The 17,222-nt window shown below is 44.3% G+C and overlaps 1 protein-coding gene across 2 annotated transcripts in view; it reads right to left on the bottom strand.

Annotated features, from left to right (window-relative positions):
• PRKCH (protein kinase C eta) overlaps window positions 1-17,222 on the bottom strand; it is a 256,636-nt gene that overhangs the window by 40,743 nt on the left and 198,671 nt on the right. For both annotated transcript variants that reach the window (XM_053927481.2, XM_024567580.4), the window contains exon 10: window positions 16,650-16,804. In XM_053927481.2, coding sequence (XP_053783456.1) covers window positions 16,650-16,804 — 155 coding nt within the window. The remainder of the gene's footprint in view (window positions 1-16,649; window positions 16,805-17,222) is intronic.

Here is a 17,222-nt window from a genome sequence, read left to right as displayed (position 1 = left end):
AAAAAAAAAAAACAACCCACTACCACACATATAACTCAGTCATAAGGAAACGCAGTCACCGCCTCTGACAGGTTTGAACCTGTTTTCAGGCGAGAAAACAAAACGCCAGTGTTCTTTAGGCCAAAACTGTCCCCTGCCTCCGTGTGCCAATAAGGCGGCCAGACCGACTGCATTCAGATGACAGGTTTGCTTTGCCAAAATTTTCCTCCCCAGCTGTAAATTAAATTGTACATTCATGTCACTGCCGCGGTGCAGTTTTCTCAATTCTGTAGGTGTTAAAACAAAAACAAAAACAAAAAAAACCCCAGTCTTCCGTCCTTCCTCTCTCTCTTGCTTCAAGAATTAACACAAGGGCCACAAGGACCTCAAGAAGGGCTGACGATGACAGAACCTATTCTTCTAAAGGATGAATCTTGTGGCTGTCACCTGCCTTCCTCTACTGGCCCATCGTCACATTTCTTTGTCAAAGGAGTGTTTAAAATCTTTACTAGATGAATTTTAGGAAGGGCAAGCTCCTCATTGCTTGGATTAACTAAGATTTAACATCCCCTTTTGCATAATTTGCAAGGTTGGACGCCCACACATATTCCTCACATTCTCAGAAGGCAGGAGCTCACCGATGATTTTCTCCCTTGACTGGGGTGGCTCCCCGCGCCTTGCAGAGAAGGGAGTTTGAGAAGTTCCCGGGAAGGAGCAAGGCACTTCAGCATGCACGAGGCCCCAGCCAGCCAGCGTGGACATGTGTGTGATGCCCTGTAATCCAGCTATAAATAATGACTGATGCAATGCTCTGTGTGGAGGGCTGGAAACAAATTTCACTTTGTAGCTATGTAACTGCAACAAACTTACAAGCCTGTTACATGATCTGAACAAATCTACACAGTTTCTCCAACAAGGGCTGGATCTTGGCTGATTTGCACCCTCGCCCACAAACACTCTCAGAAAAAGAAGGCTCAATTGCTACCTTTTTGTAGGAGCTTAGAGCCGGTCTTTCTAAAGGCTGAGGAAAACCTCTCTTCTATAGGGTATCCGATACCCTTTTCAGTGGGAAACACATTCACACACAGAGCTTGGGTAAGCATAAACCATTTCTTGAAGGACAGACAAGAAATGGGTAACTGGTTGCTTTGAGAAAGACTAATTGGGAAGTTGGATTTAGCTTTCACTGCACTATTTTTAGAATAGCTAAACATTTCTCTTTTTCTCATAAGGATTGTCATATCATTATGGATTAACTCATCTCTTTAAATTACATTGACATTGTTCTTTAGTCAGTAAACAATTCCATGTTCATACCCATCTCTATACCACTCACCATGTATTCCCCCAGATATGCATTGGCTCAGCTGCTAGAGATAACACAGGAATGAAGATAAGAAATAAGAAATATTGCTCTGCTTTATGCCAGAAATTGAGGAATATAAAATGAAAATGAGTAAGAAAAGCAGAGCTCAGGATGACAAGCCCTAGTATAGTCCTGACAAGTGAGACAGAAAGTGTGAGTCTCTCCACTCTTCATTCTGCACCCCCACCCCCGGAACATTTCTTCCTTCACGACTCCCTCTCACACCATCCCGATTTCTCCTCTTCTCTGCCCATTCTCCACTCCTTTCACTCATTTTTTCAAAATTTGTTCTCAAAAATACAAGAGTATACATTGTTACCACCAGCAGTGATACAATAAAAAGACACAAAATGAAAAATTAGTGACTGCTCACGCCATCCTATTTTGTTTCGGCTCTCTCACAACTTTCTCCTTGTACATATCTATGCATAGATGGCTTTTACTACTGTTTTTTTTAAACAGCAGCAACAACAACAAAAAATGGGACTGAAGCCAGCACACATACCCCTCTTTACCTTTTTATTTTTTTTACTTATTTATCTATCAGGGCTAAAACACACAGGTCAATAAATGTAGATCTAACTCATTCTTCCTTTGAATAGTTGCATAACATCCCATAGGGGTATGTCATAATTTATTCCACCAGTTCCTTATTGAATCTGCACCTTTGAAATGAACTCACTGTTCAAGTTTCTTCCCTGATCACTTTCCTTCTTTATAACTGATAATGCATACAGAGCATTAACTGACGCCAGACCCTGGGATAAACAAGCCACGTGAATTCAACTTTCACAGTAGCCCCACGGGATAAGCAGTACCGCTATCCCATGTTGTGAAAGACTTAGAGAAATCAAAGAGTTTCTCCAGCATCGCAGAGCTAGTACATTGTGGAGGTAAGTGTTACATCCAAGTTTGATTCCCAAGCCTCTCTTAACTGTAAGCCAATACTGCCTCATTTTCACCGTTGCCATGCAATCAACCCCGAGTCTCTGGTCCAAGGTTAGCCAGATACTTACAACTTCAAGATGGATCATTTGACTAGGAGTTCCACAGGTACCTCTAACTGGAGGTGCTCAAGCCTTTACCTCCTTTACCTCCACACCTGTGTTGACCCTGTGCCTTATCTTTGGCAAGTCACCCTGGAGCGAGGCACTGACTGACTTGAGTGAAAAGCATTCACCTTTGCAGAGCGGACTGTGGTCAGAGATCCCTAGCTCAGGGTTCACCACTACCTTCTCCATTTTCGTGTGCACACAGAGGCTGCAGCTATAGTCACAAATGTGAGTAGGGGTTAAGCTTCTCTGAGAGCTACACAAAAGGAAACCTTGAACACCCTATTTTGAGATCACACCAATAATTAACTTCTCACCATGCTTGCTACACCTATATTCAGCATCAACCCCTAAATTCAGGTAAAGCCCCAGCCTTATCTGGGAGAGGTAACAGGAGCAATTAACACCACAATTCACATTAGTTGAGTCACTAGTTAAGATACTTCCAATTTTAAAAGAGAAGAAGACTGCAACCAGTCAACTAGATAGCAATCCAAGAATCTAAAATGGAAAAGTGCATGGATGGCTTATGATTGCTCAGCAACCAGTGATTGCAAAAAGACAGCCAGAACGAACAACCAATAGTATTTCCTTCTTTGACAGGTAAAGTAGATGGACAGATTGCTTTCAAATATCGGGAAGGCTTTCTTTGTAGAGGACTTGTGTTTTTCAGTCTACTCCTTAAGGGTGGTCCAGGACCAGCGAACAGAAGATACTGGGAGACACTGAGTCAATACGAAGGTATAATTTCCAATAGTCAGAGATACTTCACAGTGGAGGCAACAAGTTCCTTTTTGCTCAGAGACATTTAAGTATGGGGGGGAGGATGACCACTCAGCAGCTTGTTAGGTATTCACGCTTTGAATGAAAAGGGTATAAAACTTTGAACTCCCTTCTAAGCCTGAGACTCTCGTGGGATGTGGGACAGGTAAGTGTTGATGCCATTATCAGACATAGCACAGAGCAGTGATTTTCCACGGCTAGGAGCAGGTCCAGATGGGTTTTCTGGAGGGTGGAAGAGCAGTGCCAGGGAAGGAAGGAGGAATGAAAGTCAAACTGCCACCTTCCCGTGAGCGCACCGTGCACAGACCTCTGGAACCCAATCCCTCAGTGACGTCATTGTCCAGGGTGTGTGGCAGTTTGCCCGTCAGGTTTCACTCCCTCCTCTTTGCAACCGAACCCAGAAACTCATCAAAGTCTGATCATTTCTGCCAAATGGTAACCGGGTGTTTGCACCAAGTTATATTTCTTCTTAGGAAGTTCACTGATAAGTAAACTTTGACATTTGTGAGACAGTGGGGAAAAAATCCCCCCTTCAGGGACATGCTGCAGACTATATGTCAGAGGGAGAACTATAGTGCCATGCTCCACTTAGCTGTTTCTCCTCCCATGCTTAAGTACTGGGATCCAGGAGAATGAAGGATTTGGTCTCAGCACCCCTCGAAAACAAAGCTCCAAGACTAACCTACATGGCTCAGTGAGCTACAAGAATGACAAAGCCCTCGTCTAATCCTCAGATATCCTCTCCAGTCAGTCCACTGTCTGTGCAGCTCCAGCAAGTGCTGGTCTCCTTAGAGGTAAAATCACTCCCAGCCAGATACCGTACTATCAAGCTAAGTATTATAGTTGCAAAGCACCTTGCTGATTGTAAGAGAAAACATTAAAAAACTGAATACGAGTTTCAGTCTTAAAACATGTATTCGTGTTTCAGATGAATGAGTATAATAGAATGAATGTTTGCATCCCCCAAATTCTTATGTTAAAGCCCTGACCACCCATCCCAGGGTGATGGCATTTGGAGATGGAGCCTTGGGAGGTCATATGGGTGGGGCCCCATGATGGGATTAGTGCTCTTTATAGGAAGAGACACTGCAGAGCTGGCTTGTCTCTTTCCAGCCAGCCAGGTGAGGGCACAGTGGGAAGGCAGCGGTTTGCAAGCCAGGAAGGGAGCCCTCAGGGAAACCACTTGGCTGGCACCTTGATCTTGGATTCCCAGCCTCCAGAACTGTGAGAAAAAAAAACTTCTGTTGTTTAAGTCAATCAGTCTACGGTATTTGTTAAGCAGCCTGAGCAGACTAAAACAACGACTTTGGGACTTCTACAAACCTGGAATTCACAGACCAGGAGCGATCACAGCCTGAAGGACAAGGCCTGACAGCATTTAACTGACCTGGCAGCAGGCTACCTATTTTTGACATTATCATGCTGAAAAACTCGATGTGGGGTGTTGGGTTATACTTAATATCATGTTTGAGATCCCTTTTGAAAATATTTTAATTATTCGAAAGGCCATACTTGTTCAATAGAGAACATTTAAAAGGCTTAAAAACATTCACAAGAAAATAAAAATCACCCACGTTACCTCAGACATTCAGACCCTGACCTGCTGGTGTTCATCCTCCTGGAACAAGAGGGCGGACCGACTAAGACCACGGGCTTTCCTCCTGGGTGGTTTCTGCTGACCATCCCGCCACCGTGCGCGTGCAGCCATCCTAAAGAGCCCCATCCTCTTAGGCTCGCAAGGGCGTCACTGAGAAGTGATTCCACTTTCAGGGTGCTAGTGTGGATATCCACACCCTATAGTATCCACATAGAATCAGCATTGATTGCCTATGGGGCTGGTTTGGGAATAACTGACGGGAGCACCAGAAATTTCTGTGGGATGATAGAAATGTTCAGTGTATCATTTGAAGTGATTACATACTGTCTGCGCTTGTCAAAATGCATCAGACTGTACACTTAAGACCTATGGGGGAAAGTGATCTGGAAAGATAACGCCAATACCCATCATTAGAAACGTGCTCTGATGTAGCTTTCCAAAAAACGTTCAAAAAGTAGACATCACTGAGCATGTGCTCCATAGCAGGCCCCAACGCAAGGCTTCACATGCACCCCTATTTAATTCTAATAACTACCCGCGGGTGTGCATTTCTAGGACCCTCACTTATCAGTGAAGAAGCTGAGGCTTGGAGGGGTTAAGTGACTGACTCAAAATTCCACAGCTGGGAAGTGGCGAGCCAAAGCTGGATTCCAAGTCCCTCCAACCCTGGGGGGGGGGGAAAGTTACAACAACCACATGCGTGCCTTCTGACTCAGCAGTAATATATCCGGCAATCTGTTCTAGGGAAAGAATCAAAAAACTGATCCAAATAGTTGTATACAAGGATATGAACACATCATCATTAAAACAGTAATTCAACCTAAATGTACTGTAAACTAAGTAGGTCTATATGCTAGACCATCCTGTATCGATTAATATTAGGTGGAAATAGAATGTAAATGACTCTCATGGTAAGGGAAATGGTGAGTTAAAAAAAAGGTTCAAAATATGTAGTATGACCTCAATTCTGTTTGTTTTTTTTTAAATACATTAAAAAACTTCAAGGAAATATATCTGAAGAAAAATTACTATCTTTCAGTGGCAGGATTATAAGTTATTTCATTTTTACTTTTTATATTCTAAATTGTAACGCTTACTATAGTGTTACTTTTATAATTAGAGAATAATTTTATTTTAAAAATAAACAGGGGAGGCTCTGGCTGGGTAGCTCAGTTGGTCAGAGTATCATCACAATACATCGAGGTTGTGGGTTCAATCCCCAGTCAGGGCACATAGAAGAAGCAACCAATGGATGCATCAATAAATGGAACAACAAATCTTTCCCTACTCTCAAATAAAAAAAAACATAAATACAGGAAATTGCTGTCACTAATGAAAAACACCCAATAAAGACTATACAGACACATTTTTATGAGAATATTTGTCGACAGCCTAGTTTGAAAATGCCGTCCCCAAACAATTTAGGGTGTTAGTGTGATTCAGTAACTTACCCGGAACTGTAGAAAAGTGAAACCTCAGTCGTGTGCAAACCATATGCGGTGGGTTTGGGGAACTTGCAAAGCAATGTCCAGTTTATAAAATGAGCCTGAAGAAGTTACTACCTTTGCTTTTAGCAAAAAGGCATAAAAATTGGAGTAAAGTACTGTTAAAGTTCTCTGATTATAGCAGATTTAATGCCACTCTGAGAGGGATAAGCATCACCTTAAGCAAAAAAGTACACGACTTAAATTTGCCACAAATGCTATGGAACTACGTTACCCAGGGCGGAAGGACCGTGGCCGAGACCACTGTTTCTCAAACCCAAGTAGCCAGAGGCTCCTTTTTACAGAACATTTGAAGAAACATTCACAGTGAGTCATTTCCTAGGAAATGCCTCTCATTTGAGAATTATAATGACAAGGAAGAAATTGTATCTTTATGAATATTATCAAAATGAAAACCCCAAATTAAAAAATTCCTGAGGAATGAGAACTATCATTTGAAAAATATTATTATGAATGCCCAAACATTTGTTTCTGTAGATTCAGAAAACAATTCTTAAAAGGCTTTCACTGATTTTTTTTAAAAAAGCACTACTTTGAATTTTGAGCCAGTGTAATGCTGGGGATAGACGGGGGTTATGTATGGCCCCTGCCCTCGCACAGTGGCCCCAGCGCGGCGAAGGCAGGCCAGTACAGGTGCTCTGGAAGGCACGCTACAGGACGCCACGGGAGCAGGGAGGATGGACGCACGATCCAGATCCAGGCTGGAGGGTAGGGGGGTCTAGGAAAAGTTCCCCAGAGGAGGTGACAACGAAGCTGAGACAGCACAGATTAGCAAGACTTGGCTTGGCAAAGGGGGGGAGAAGTTCCAGGCAAAGGAAAATACAGGCACGACGACATGTAGGTGGAGGGAGCTTGGCAATCTGCATGCATTCAAAACTGAGGTGGATTGTAGGGTTCCCCCACATACTGTGTGACCTTGAACCAGTTGTTTACTTCCCAGAGCCTCAAGCTTTTTTTATCTGTAAAATAAGGATAACAACACTTATCTTGGAGAGCTATCATGGAAGTTAAAAGTAAATAGATAAAAACTCCTCACGGAGGTGTTTATCCATAGAACTTAGATGCTCAATACGTGTGACTATTATTCCATATTGCAGAATGAAGGTGAGAGAGCTGGGGTCAGGTCCCTTACACTGGCCCAGGGCACCTGCTCCAGCCCACTGTTCTCTATGCCGGGCCCTGAGAGCACAATCTCCCCCCATAGGCTTCCTCCCTGCCTTACCTTCTGCAGCCCGGAATTCTCTTCCCCAGTTCATCACATAGAGCCTCTCCCTTGCATCCTTAGGTCTCTGCTCATCTGCTCAAATATCCCTTATCACAGATGCCTTCCTAAATCCTCTGGGTAAAATATTAAAGCCATTCTCCCCAAACTTTACCTTCCCCTCACACAGCTTTTTCTCCATAGAGTTTATCACTCCAACATTCAATATGTTTGCTTCATGTTTGTCTGAATACCTGCAGTAGAAGGTAAGCTCCCAGAGGGCAGGGGTGTTGTCTGCTTTACTTCCTGTGTACTCCCAGACTTAGGGCAGTGCCTGGCACACAGGAGGTGCTGAGCACATATTTGTTACAAAAATGAACACACCCCCAAGCTGGAGGGCAGGGCCTTTCTTTATTCTTTTATTCTCTGACAGCCTGACACAAAGCTTTGTTTTGCATCGAGTAAACATTTCATAAGCATTTGTTCAAGCATACAATTAAATTACTTTTTACAAATGGCAGTGCTTATCTGGAACTAAAGTTCAACTGACTGTTTTTATTGCTTAGCAAACAAATCCAAGATTGTGTTTAACTATAATGAAGCGATAGGCTGCTTGGTCAATTTGGCGGGGAGAAGAGCGGAGCAGGTGCAGCCAGTGAAATCCATCACCACATTTATCAACTAGTCCCCAATAACCACAGCCTTTGTCGATGCAAAAGGTTAACACTGATGAGACATGCCCAAATCACTGCTCGGATGAATAAATGAAAGAGAGAAAAACAACCCAAGTGTTCCAGAGCTGACATTTCTTTCTGCCATTAATCTGGGTCCTTTGAGAAAGTGCATTACTGGGACTAAGCCACCAGGATAGTAACCCCACCAAGTCTGAAAATGTTTCTGAATCTCCTGCAAATGAAAATCAAAAGCTTACTTCAGCATTGGAAAGGTGAACTCAAAACGAACTCAACCGCGTCCCCCAAACATTAGAGACACGGCTGAAATGTGAACAAAATGCCAGAGTGCATTCTTCAGGTCTACAATCCGTCCCAGATGCTGCAAGTCTTTATGGCAATTACATGGTAAGCGTATTAATTATTTACAATTTCAAGACATTGCTAATATGCCAAGAAAGTGGTTTGATCTGAAAGAAAAGCACCATCGGATTTGGTTTACTACAAACAGATCTGGTCTTCAGAGGGTTGGTTTTACAAGCTAGGATTCCAATTTCTCTGAAAGTTCCCTATTTCTGAGGAAGTGTCTTGAGAATAAGTTCAGCTCAAGCCTATGCTATATAGAAAACTCAAATCAGCTGATAGCATGATGCAAAGAATAGCATCTTATATTGACCTGGCATGATTCAAAGGGTTTTCACATTTTCACTCCTACCAGCACCCTCCAGGGAAGCCGTGTCAACAATCCCCCCCATGGACAGATGGACAGATGGACAGGTGGGCAAAGGGGCTCAGAGCATTCAGCAGCCTGACCACATCCTCGCAAGCAGCATGAGGCAGAGCTGCGTCTAGCACCTAGGTCAGGGGTGTCAAACTCATTTGCACCGGGGCCACATCAGCCTTGTGGTTGCCTTCAAAGGGCCGAATGTCATTTGAGGACTGTATAAGTGGAACTACTCCTTAACAGTTAAGCGAGAGCTCGGCGCTGCCACTGGGTAGAAACAAGGTGCCAGGCCGGATAAAACAAGGTGGAGGGCCAGATTTGGCCCACGGGCCTTGTCTTTGCCACCAACCTAGGTCTTCTGAAAACCAAGGACAGCGTTCTTTTAGTTGAAAGAAAATACAGGGGTGGGCAAAAGTAGATTTACACTTGTAATACAGATAAATAATACAATAATTAACAAACAATAATATAAGAACTGTTTCACATACTCACAACTGTAAACCTATTTTTTGTCCACCCCGTAGGCTCTCAAACTTACTTCAAAATGGGTGATCTTTTTCTATTCTTTTACAGCATTATATTTTAAATTGGACTGCACTTTGGGGACACAAGTCTAAATGATCCAGTGTATGATGTTCTTTGTATTTTGTTTTTTCTTACCCTGGAGCCAAATGTAGGCAGATTCCTAATGGGCCTGGTTCTTCAGGGTTCTATCCCTGGTTCGCGTTTCATGTAATTCACTCTTGTTGGATAATCTCACCCAGGCCCATGACATGAACTAACAGCCATGTCCTGATGACTTCCAAATATTTAGTTCCAGCCAATCCTTTTCACTGGGCTTCAGACTCACTCATATCCTCCTGTCCCCTGAGCATCTCCACCGGCATGTGTCACAGGTACCTGACACATTACACCTCTAAATCTCATTATCTTTCTCTTCTGCCTAGATCTCTTCTTGGGCTCCTAATCTCTATTAACCAGTGGTACCATTATCCACTGAACCTTCTAGCTTAACTCTTGGGAATGGCCCCAGGTTTCTTCTTCACTCTGGATCCACCCAGTCACTAAGTCCTGTCCGTTCCACTTGCTGGTACCCGATTTAGGCAAGACAGCCATTCTCTGGGCTCCCTTAACACGCTGGGCATACTTCAAGTTTAGCGCCCATCTGCCATTACTTCCTCACGGGCCCTCTGTCCCACCCCACAGAAAGAGCCTCACAGGGCAGACAGCACATCTGCTCGTTTCGTGTCTGTACCCCTAACGCAAGCGGAACGTGTTCTGAGCGCAACGGCATTTTCTTCACTGAAATGGAGTGAACAGTGTCAAATGCCAAACGTCCTGACTAGCTCTTCTTGTCAGCGGGAGGTTGAAGATTGAGACAAAATTTTCCAATGCTGTTTTTGTTTTCTGGAGATGGGAAACAAATTTTCAGTGAGTCACCCTAAGAAAACATCCACGCTAAGAAGCAGTTCACTATCTGAATGTTTCTGACCTGAAGTCCCTCATCTGTAGGCAAACTTGACAACAGGTGCTCTTGGAGGTCTCATCTGATTCTAATGGTTTATAATCCCATTGTTGAAGATAAATACATAGAACCGGACACAAGGAACTCATTGTGAATGGATGGCTCCCCCAGGGACTGGCAATATGACCAGCCTTCCCTAACTTTTAAATAAATTACTTACAAGGAGCCTAATAAAACTTGAAACCACCAGATGACAGTGAAAAGTCTAGGATAATAAAATGCCAATCGTGGGAAGATAGGACTTCTAGCCTCCAACTCCATTAGCCTTCTTTAAAAGCCCTTGAACTTGCCATGCTTCTTCCTGACACTAGGCACCTGCATTCGCTATTCCTTCCCTTGAATGCTTTTTCCTTCCCTCTTCACAAGTTTCCTCAGCTCAAGAGTCACAGCCAGACTGAATCGCCCTGGCAGAGGCTCTCAGCCATTGCAATGCATTCCTCTTCTTCACAGTTGGAGTTCTCTGTTACTACAATTACTGGATTGACGTCCTTCTGCGTCACTAGACCATGCTCTCCACAAGGGAGCGGTTTTGTTTTTGTTCATCCTCGTATCCATATCCTTGGCTGAGAGTTGGTGCTCAATAAATGCTTGTAAAATATCTCCAAAGGTTGTGTGAGGGAGGAGAAATGTGGCCAATGAGTTTCATCTGGGGAAAAGGGCAGCTGTTCTAATAGGCTGAAAAGCCTCTGAGCTGTTCATCACATCCTTGAAAAAGGATCTTAGGAGTCAAGGATTGAAGTCACCTTCTGGTGACAGTAGAAGAACAGGCACTGAATGAGGCCACCATTTGGCAGAGCAAGCATGACAAGCTAAGAAGAAGGGAGACAGAAATATGCTCAGAGTTCAGAGTTCCAGGAACAATCTGGGTAAGAGCTCACGGTCAAAATCCAATGTGAAAGTGAGTACAATATTGAGAACCCCATGGCCAGCACATCGTCTGTCAACAAATATAACAAATGACAATTCATAGCTGTCTTTGCAGCCAACAGCGCAAGAAAGAGCAGACCTGCTTCTCAAAGCAGAAGAACTTTGTTCTCAGATGGTAAAGGGAAAACCGAGCTTCTAAGCTTGACTTTCAGCTTCATCTAAAACGAAGACTTTTCTCACTAAAATGAGTAGAATACATGGAATTGAATCCCAATATAGGTGGGGCAACAGTAAGAGTCCAAAAATCCAGGTTCAAATGGAAGACATTTGGGGACTCTGAAAGTTTGCCAATAAGAAACAGGTGTAAGAAAGACACCAGGAGAAGGGAATCGAAGAGATGTTGCCAGTTTTCAGGAGGGGAGAGGAATGTATCAGAGGCAATGACACAAGCATGTGATATTCATCACTGACCCAACATGCAAACTATTTTGGAAACGGAAGACTTGTGAATTCTTAGACACGAAGGCGATGCTTACAGAGGCGGCCTCACAGTGGGCTCTCCTAGCAAAGCTGTGCTCAGCTCACTGCAGAACCCTAGAGTATCTGGAGCCAGCAGGCACCTGAGGGTCCCTTATGATATACCCCAGAGAAAGAAGAGTCAGATTATACTAGAGATTGGTATATTCATGCAGATTCAACAGTTGTGTTCAGAGCCTGGCTTAACAGATCTTATCCTGCAGGGATATTGCTCATCTTCCCATATTCTGAATTTTAAAAAAAAGGCTACTTAAGTGAAGACTGTTCTCTTGATTTGAGGAGAAATCAAAGGTGATTTTCATTAAAAGTACTGTGCTGCATAAGCACCCAAGTACAAGACAGTATGTCAGGTCCTGCAGTCAGCCTGTGTGGGCCAGTTCCACATCTGGAATGTGAGAGCCAATTGCCACAGCAAGCACTTGGAACTTGGGGATGAAAAGGGTCACACGCTAAACCTGACAAGCTCGGGGGAGGCCATGTGGCAGGCCTTAGGAACTCAGAGACCGGATGTAAACACAGAGGACAGACGAAGTTGAACACTCCTAACTAAAAGCAGATCAAGATTACGGCGGATGTCACATCCCAGGCCTGTAGCTTCTTTGACAAAGGCCAATATTTACCTAAAGCGAGTCTACAATCTTTTTGCATCTAAGATAACATACATTTGGAATGTCAGCTCCTTTTCCAGACCCCTCAGGTGACACCCAGGCACTAGAGCACCAGACCACAGAACCCCTCATTGTTACCTTGTTCCCCAAATACCACGTCTGTATGCTGTAAGTGTTCACTGTTGACGATCCTGTGACCACCAATGTAAAAGAAGTCCGTATCTGTCCGTTTTACTCTTTATCCAATCCCAGAGATTTCTCTGCTTTGCTTTTTCCCGCCTCCCTAGTCTACCACTCATGGATTTCATGTAAGTCTCCTTACGTCTCCTCCTTTTATTCTAATGTATACAATAAGCTGTACAACTGCCATTTCTGGAGCATTTCCTCAATTCAATGACATTCTGCTTCCCAATAATTGTCAGTTTGGCTCATAAAAATTCTCTACAGGTTTGGATGTTTCCAAACCTTCATGTACAAGCTTCAGGACTAAATCTTGACTATTGTGAACCCCAGAACCCAGCATGCAAAGAAGTGCATACGGCACAAAGTAGTCAGACTCCCAAGTTGAAAACTGGGCTGAAATGCACTGTGTTCAAGTGTAACATGGTGAGGAAGAATCAAAACAAACTGTGCTGTTCTATAAATTCTTCTCCACTCCAGGTATTTGAGATGCAGCCCACGTTTTGTCAACAATAGCCAACCCTAAGTGTGCTGGCTGGCTTCAGGGGTTCGGGGTTGAAATGCCAGCGGCGGCCGAATCCCCATGGACCACAGCGTATGAAACATGATAGAGATGGTGCCTGTCATGCTGGACGGCAGGTAAATGAAATGCATGCTCCTTTGTTTCCTTGACGTTTCTGTAGGGAAAGTCTGGAAAATAGGCAATGCCCATGCAAAATTATTCATGAGCACTCTCTGTGTTCCCAATCAGCCAACACACCCAGGACAAAGGAAAGAACAGTCTTTTTTTCCCCTTAGCAAAATGACTCATTGACTGCTTACTTCCAGCCTTCTCTTCTTGGTCTTTGGCCCATGGCAGGCTGCAGACCTTCCAACCAAAGGCAATGGGGCAGACCTTTCTCCTGTATTTCCCGGGATCTGGGCTTCTGTTCCTTCATGAAATGCAAGTGAAGGCATTGAGAATCAGGGGCAGAACACAAGCAGAAAAGCACAGAAACGTAATTGGCCTATCTCCTCTCACAGGCTCAGTGGGCTAAGAGAGGGAAGAAAGTCATGTCAGGGGAAGTCCAAGGTACTACCTTCTAAAGTCCTGTAGGCAACAGCTTGCAGATGGTAGCATCTTTGTAATTTGCCGGGGGGAAAAAATAAAACATCTCTACCAACCAACAGAAAACAAAAATACCCTCCCAAACAAACAACAACAACTCTCTTTAGCTAGGACAGAGATCCTCCAGAGAGATCATTTACGCTCTGATGAAGGCCATCCTGGGACGTGAACGATAAACGAGGCTGTCTGATGCTCCCGAGTTTCTCACTGCGCTTTCTGGATCAAGTTCGCACCCTCTACGGCCCATGTGCCCTTTACTGAGTGGGAATTCCAAGGACTTGGCTTTCAAAGGCTTATCCTTAAGACTCTGCTCTAAGGCCAGTATCCTGAATGGAATTAAACTGTCCCGTGAAATGAACCCACCGGATAAAAATAGCATTTGAATCTATCCTAATTAAATGTGCTGTCTTCGAAGTCAACCACAGCAGTTAGAACCTGTGCATGGGATTCAAGTCAAGGAGTAAATTAAAATAAATTCTCAGAAATGACCCACAGATACCAAGAACTGAAATAAAACTTAAAATGTGGGCAGACCCTGCTTCACCAGAAACCTCATCAAGTTAGTGTCCGTCCTTCACATTTTGAGACACATGAAACAGGCGGACACAGGGTCGGTCACATCCTGCACAGGAAGGCAGGGTGCTGTCTCACGGCCTATGACGTGGAGCTCAAGTGAAGCCTCTGAGTATTCGAGAAAATGAATTTAGACCTTCCTGCTTTTCCTTGCTGCTGGGGTCTAAATGCGTGTGTCCCTCCAACCCCCGCCCCAAATTCACACGTTAAAATTCAACCCCCAAAGATGTTGGTGTTTGGCGGTGGGCCTTTGAGAGATGCTTAGGTCATGAGGGAGGGGCCCTCATAAACAGCATGAGTACCCTTACAAAAGAGGCTCTGGAGAAACCCCTGGCCCTGTCTGCCGTGTGAGGACACAGCAAAAAAGAACGCCGTCACCAGATACCAAATCAAGCCTGGCACCTTGATCTTGGATTTCCAGCCTCCAGAGCTGTGAGGAAGAGATTTCTGTTGTTTATATGCCACCCAGCGTGTGGGATTTCTCATGGCAGCCGAATGCGTGGAGATTCGCACTCTGCCCCATTTCCGTGAGTTACAGTTGCCCGGTCAGTGGCGGGATGCCAGCAGACACACCGCGGTGGCACTCTAAGAATCTGTCTCTCCCGTGGAGACAGTGTGGCCCAGAGTTTGAAAACGGGGTTGAGTTCTGGCTGCACTACCCGTTCGTGGACTGGTTATTAAGCCTTTCTAAGACACAGTTACTCATCTAAGTGCCATGAATAACATTATCGTTATATAGTAACACTGCTAGGAGGACTCAGGGAGAAAAGCGGGTAAAGTGCTAACCCTGTAACCAGTGCTCAGTTTAGCTGCTGATGCTATTGTTACTATTATTTTGATTTACAACAGAAGTCCCTGTCTAGTAGGGAAGTCATTGTTCTTAAAAATTAAATACGGGGAAGGCTCCCTCTGGGGTAAACTGAGCAGAGATGGACGGATAAGCCATGGAGAGGAGAACAGAAATGAGCTCAGGGCCCAGAGTCTGACACCAGCATCAGGAAGGACTCTGGCCTCCCCCCACCATCAGAGATTGTATCAGCAGCCACTGCCAATGGTGCACTGGGCAGAACGCCGACACCGGGGAAATTCCACGGGAGAGCTGGGAGAACGACGTACCTGGGGAAGAAAGCTCACAGCACAGGCTGGCTTCCCTGGGGCAGCTCCCCGACTTCAGAATGAGCATAGATTCCTGACTACCTTTAAAAGGATGAGTCCCCCTGCTGGTCACATGGCCTGGCCCCCTCTCTGTGCCCCCTTCTCCACCTCACAGCTGGGGCCTGGCCACCTGAGGCTTCAGGGCTCTGCACTGAGAATGAACTAGAAGGCATTTCTGTAGAAGGCCTGTTTTCCTCCTTTGTTGTCTCACATCTTTGGGGCATCATCGGCCAGAACTGCTACAATCTTCACTGGCCTCCCTCCTCTCTTTCTATGTTGACTCTTGGGGTATTTAAGAGGATTCACTGCTGTTAAAGCTCCCTTACACTTTGACAATGATGTCACTTCTGTCGTGAGCTCACAAAAGGAATAGCACTTAGGAAGGCTAGTAAAGAACAAATTTCAATCAGGAAATTCTTCATGTCGACTTTCATCTGCTGTAAGAGATTTTTTTCTCAAAAGAGCAACAATTGCATCTCAAGAGGAAATAAAGACTATACATGTCAACAATGTTAAAATGTGACTTAAAGAGGAGGAGGATGGCAGCAACAGGGAAACAGAAAAATGTAAGGATAACAAGTGTCTGACACGCACCACTACATTTCCTACCTTACCCAACCTTCTTCTGTCTGACCAAAGTTTCATCTGCTGCTCCTTCAGCTCAAGCCTTTCAGTGTATGGTGTAATATGATCAAAGGATTGTGTGTCATGAAAGGAATAAAATAATATTTGGGAGGAGGCTCCAAATGAGAAATATTGTCAAGTCAAGACTGGTGATCTGCCATTTTATCTGACTGTGATCCTTATTACAGCAATTTAGGGCAACAGTTACCGACACCTGTCTGTTTAGGCATGGATTTTAAAAATGCAACAAATCATTTCCAACATTAAAATAGAAAAAAAGGGAGAGCAACAATGTGTTCAGCACCTTGCAAAGTTTGGCTATAACAGGCCCTTAGCAAACCCCAGCTGAGCAAACTCATGCATAGTCTCTTCCCAGCCTCTCAAGCCTATTTTTGACACCACATCAGGACAAGTTTTATTTGAAGGCAAAGTTGGTCACTGTGTTATTCATTCAGTCTCATGGACACTCAAACCTCTGTGAATTAAATTCCCAAAAGATTTCAGTATCATGAAAAATAGAAGGCTGGATTAAGCCAGGAGAGCGAGCGGACAGGTTATGAATTATGGGGGGAGTTACAAGCAACCAGAACTCACCTGTAGATGATGCCTTTCTCGTGCAGGAACATGAGTGCGGAGATGATTTCTGCAGCATAGAAACGAGCTCGTGCTTCATCAAAACGACGAGACTTCTGAATGTGGAACATCAAGTCGCCCCCATTCACAAATTCCATCACAAAAAACAGACGATCCTGGATACAAGCACAAGAAAGGATCCAATCAACATTGGATTACCTTGGGCAGGGGGAAAAGAGGTTGTCAGATGGAGCTACATATTGACAGGGGGTCTGGGCAAAGCAGGATGGGTCTGGTGGGATTAGATCCCTGGGAGGAGGTAGGGAGTAATACCTGAATCACCTTGAATTCTGACATTAAGTAAAAAGTAGAGAAGGCATCAGGAGCCTTTGGTTCCAGTTCCAGCTCTGCACCTCAACTGACATGTAACCTTGAGCTTAATTTCTCTAGACCTCCAACATTAGTAAAGTGAGGACACTGATGCTATTTCTACTCAAATCACAGGGTTTTATAAGCTGGAAGACAGTGAGATAATTTGAAAGGTACATGCCTTTTGCCTGGACCATTCAGGTTAATCATTGGAAGTAAGGGACA

This window comes from Desmodus rotundus, chromosome 7 (assembly GCF_022682495.2).
Source record: "Desmodus rotundus isolate HL8 chromosome 7, HLdesRot8A.1, whole genome shotgun sequence".
In the NCBI taxonomy this organism is placed as follows: Eukaryota; Metazoa; Chordata; class Mammalia; order Chiroptera; family Phyllostomidae; genus Desmodus; species Desmodus rotundus.
The sequence above is the reverse complement of the archived record's forward strand: the minus strand, read 5'-3'. Positions and strand labels throughout refer to the sequence as shown.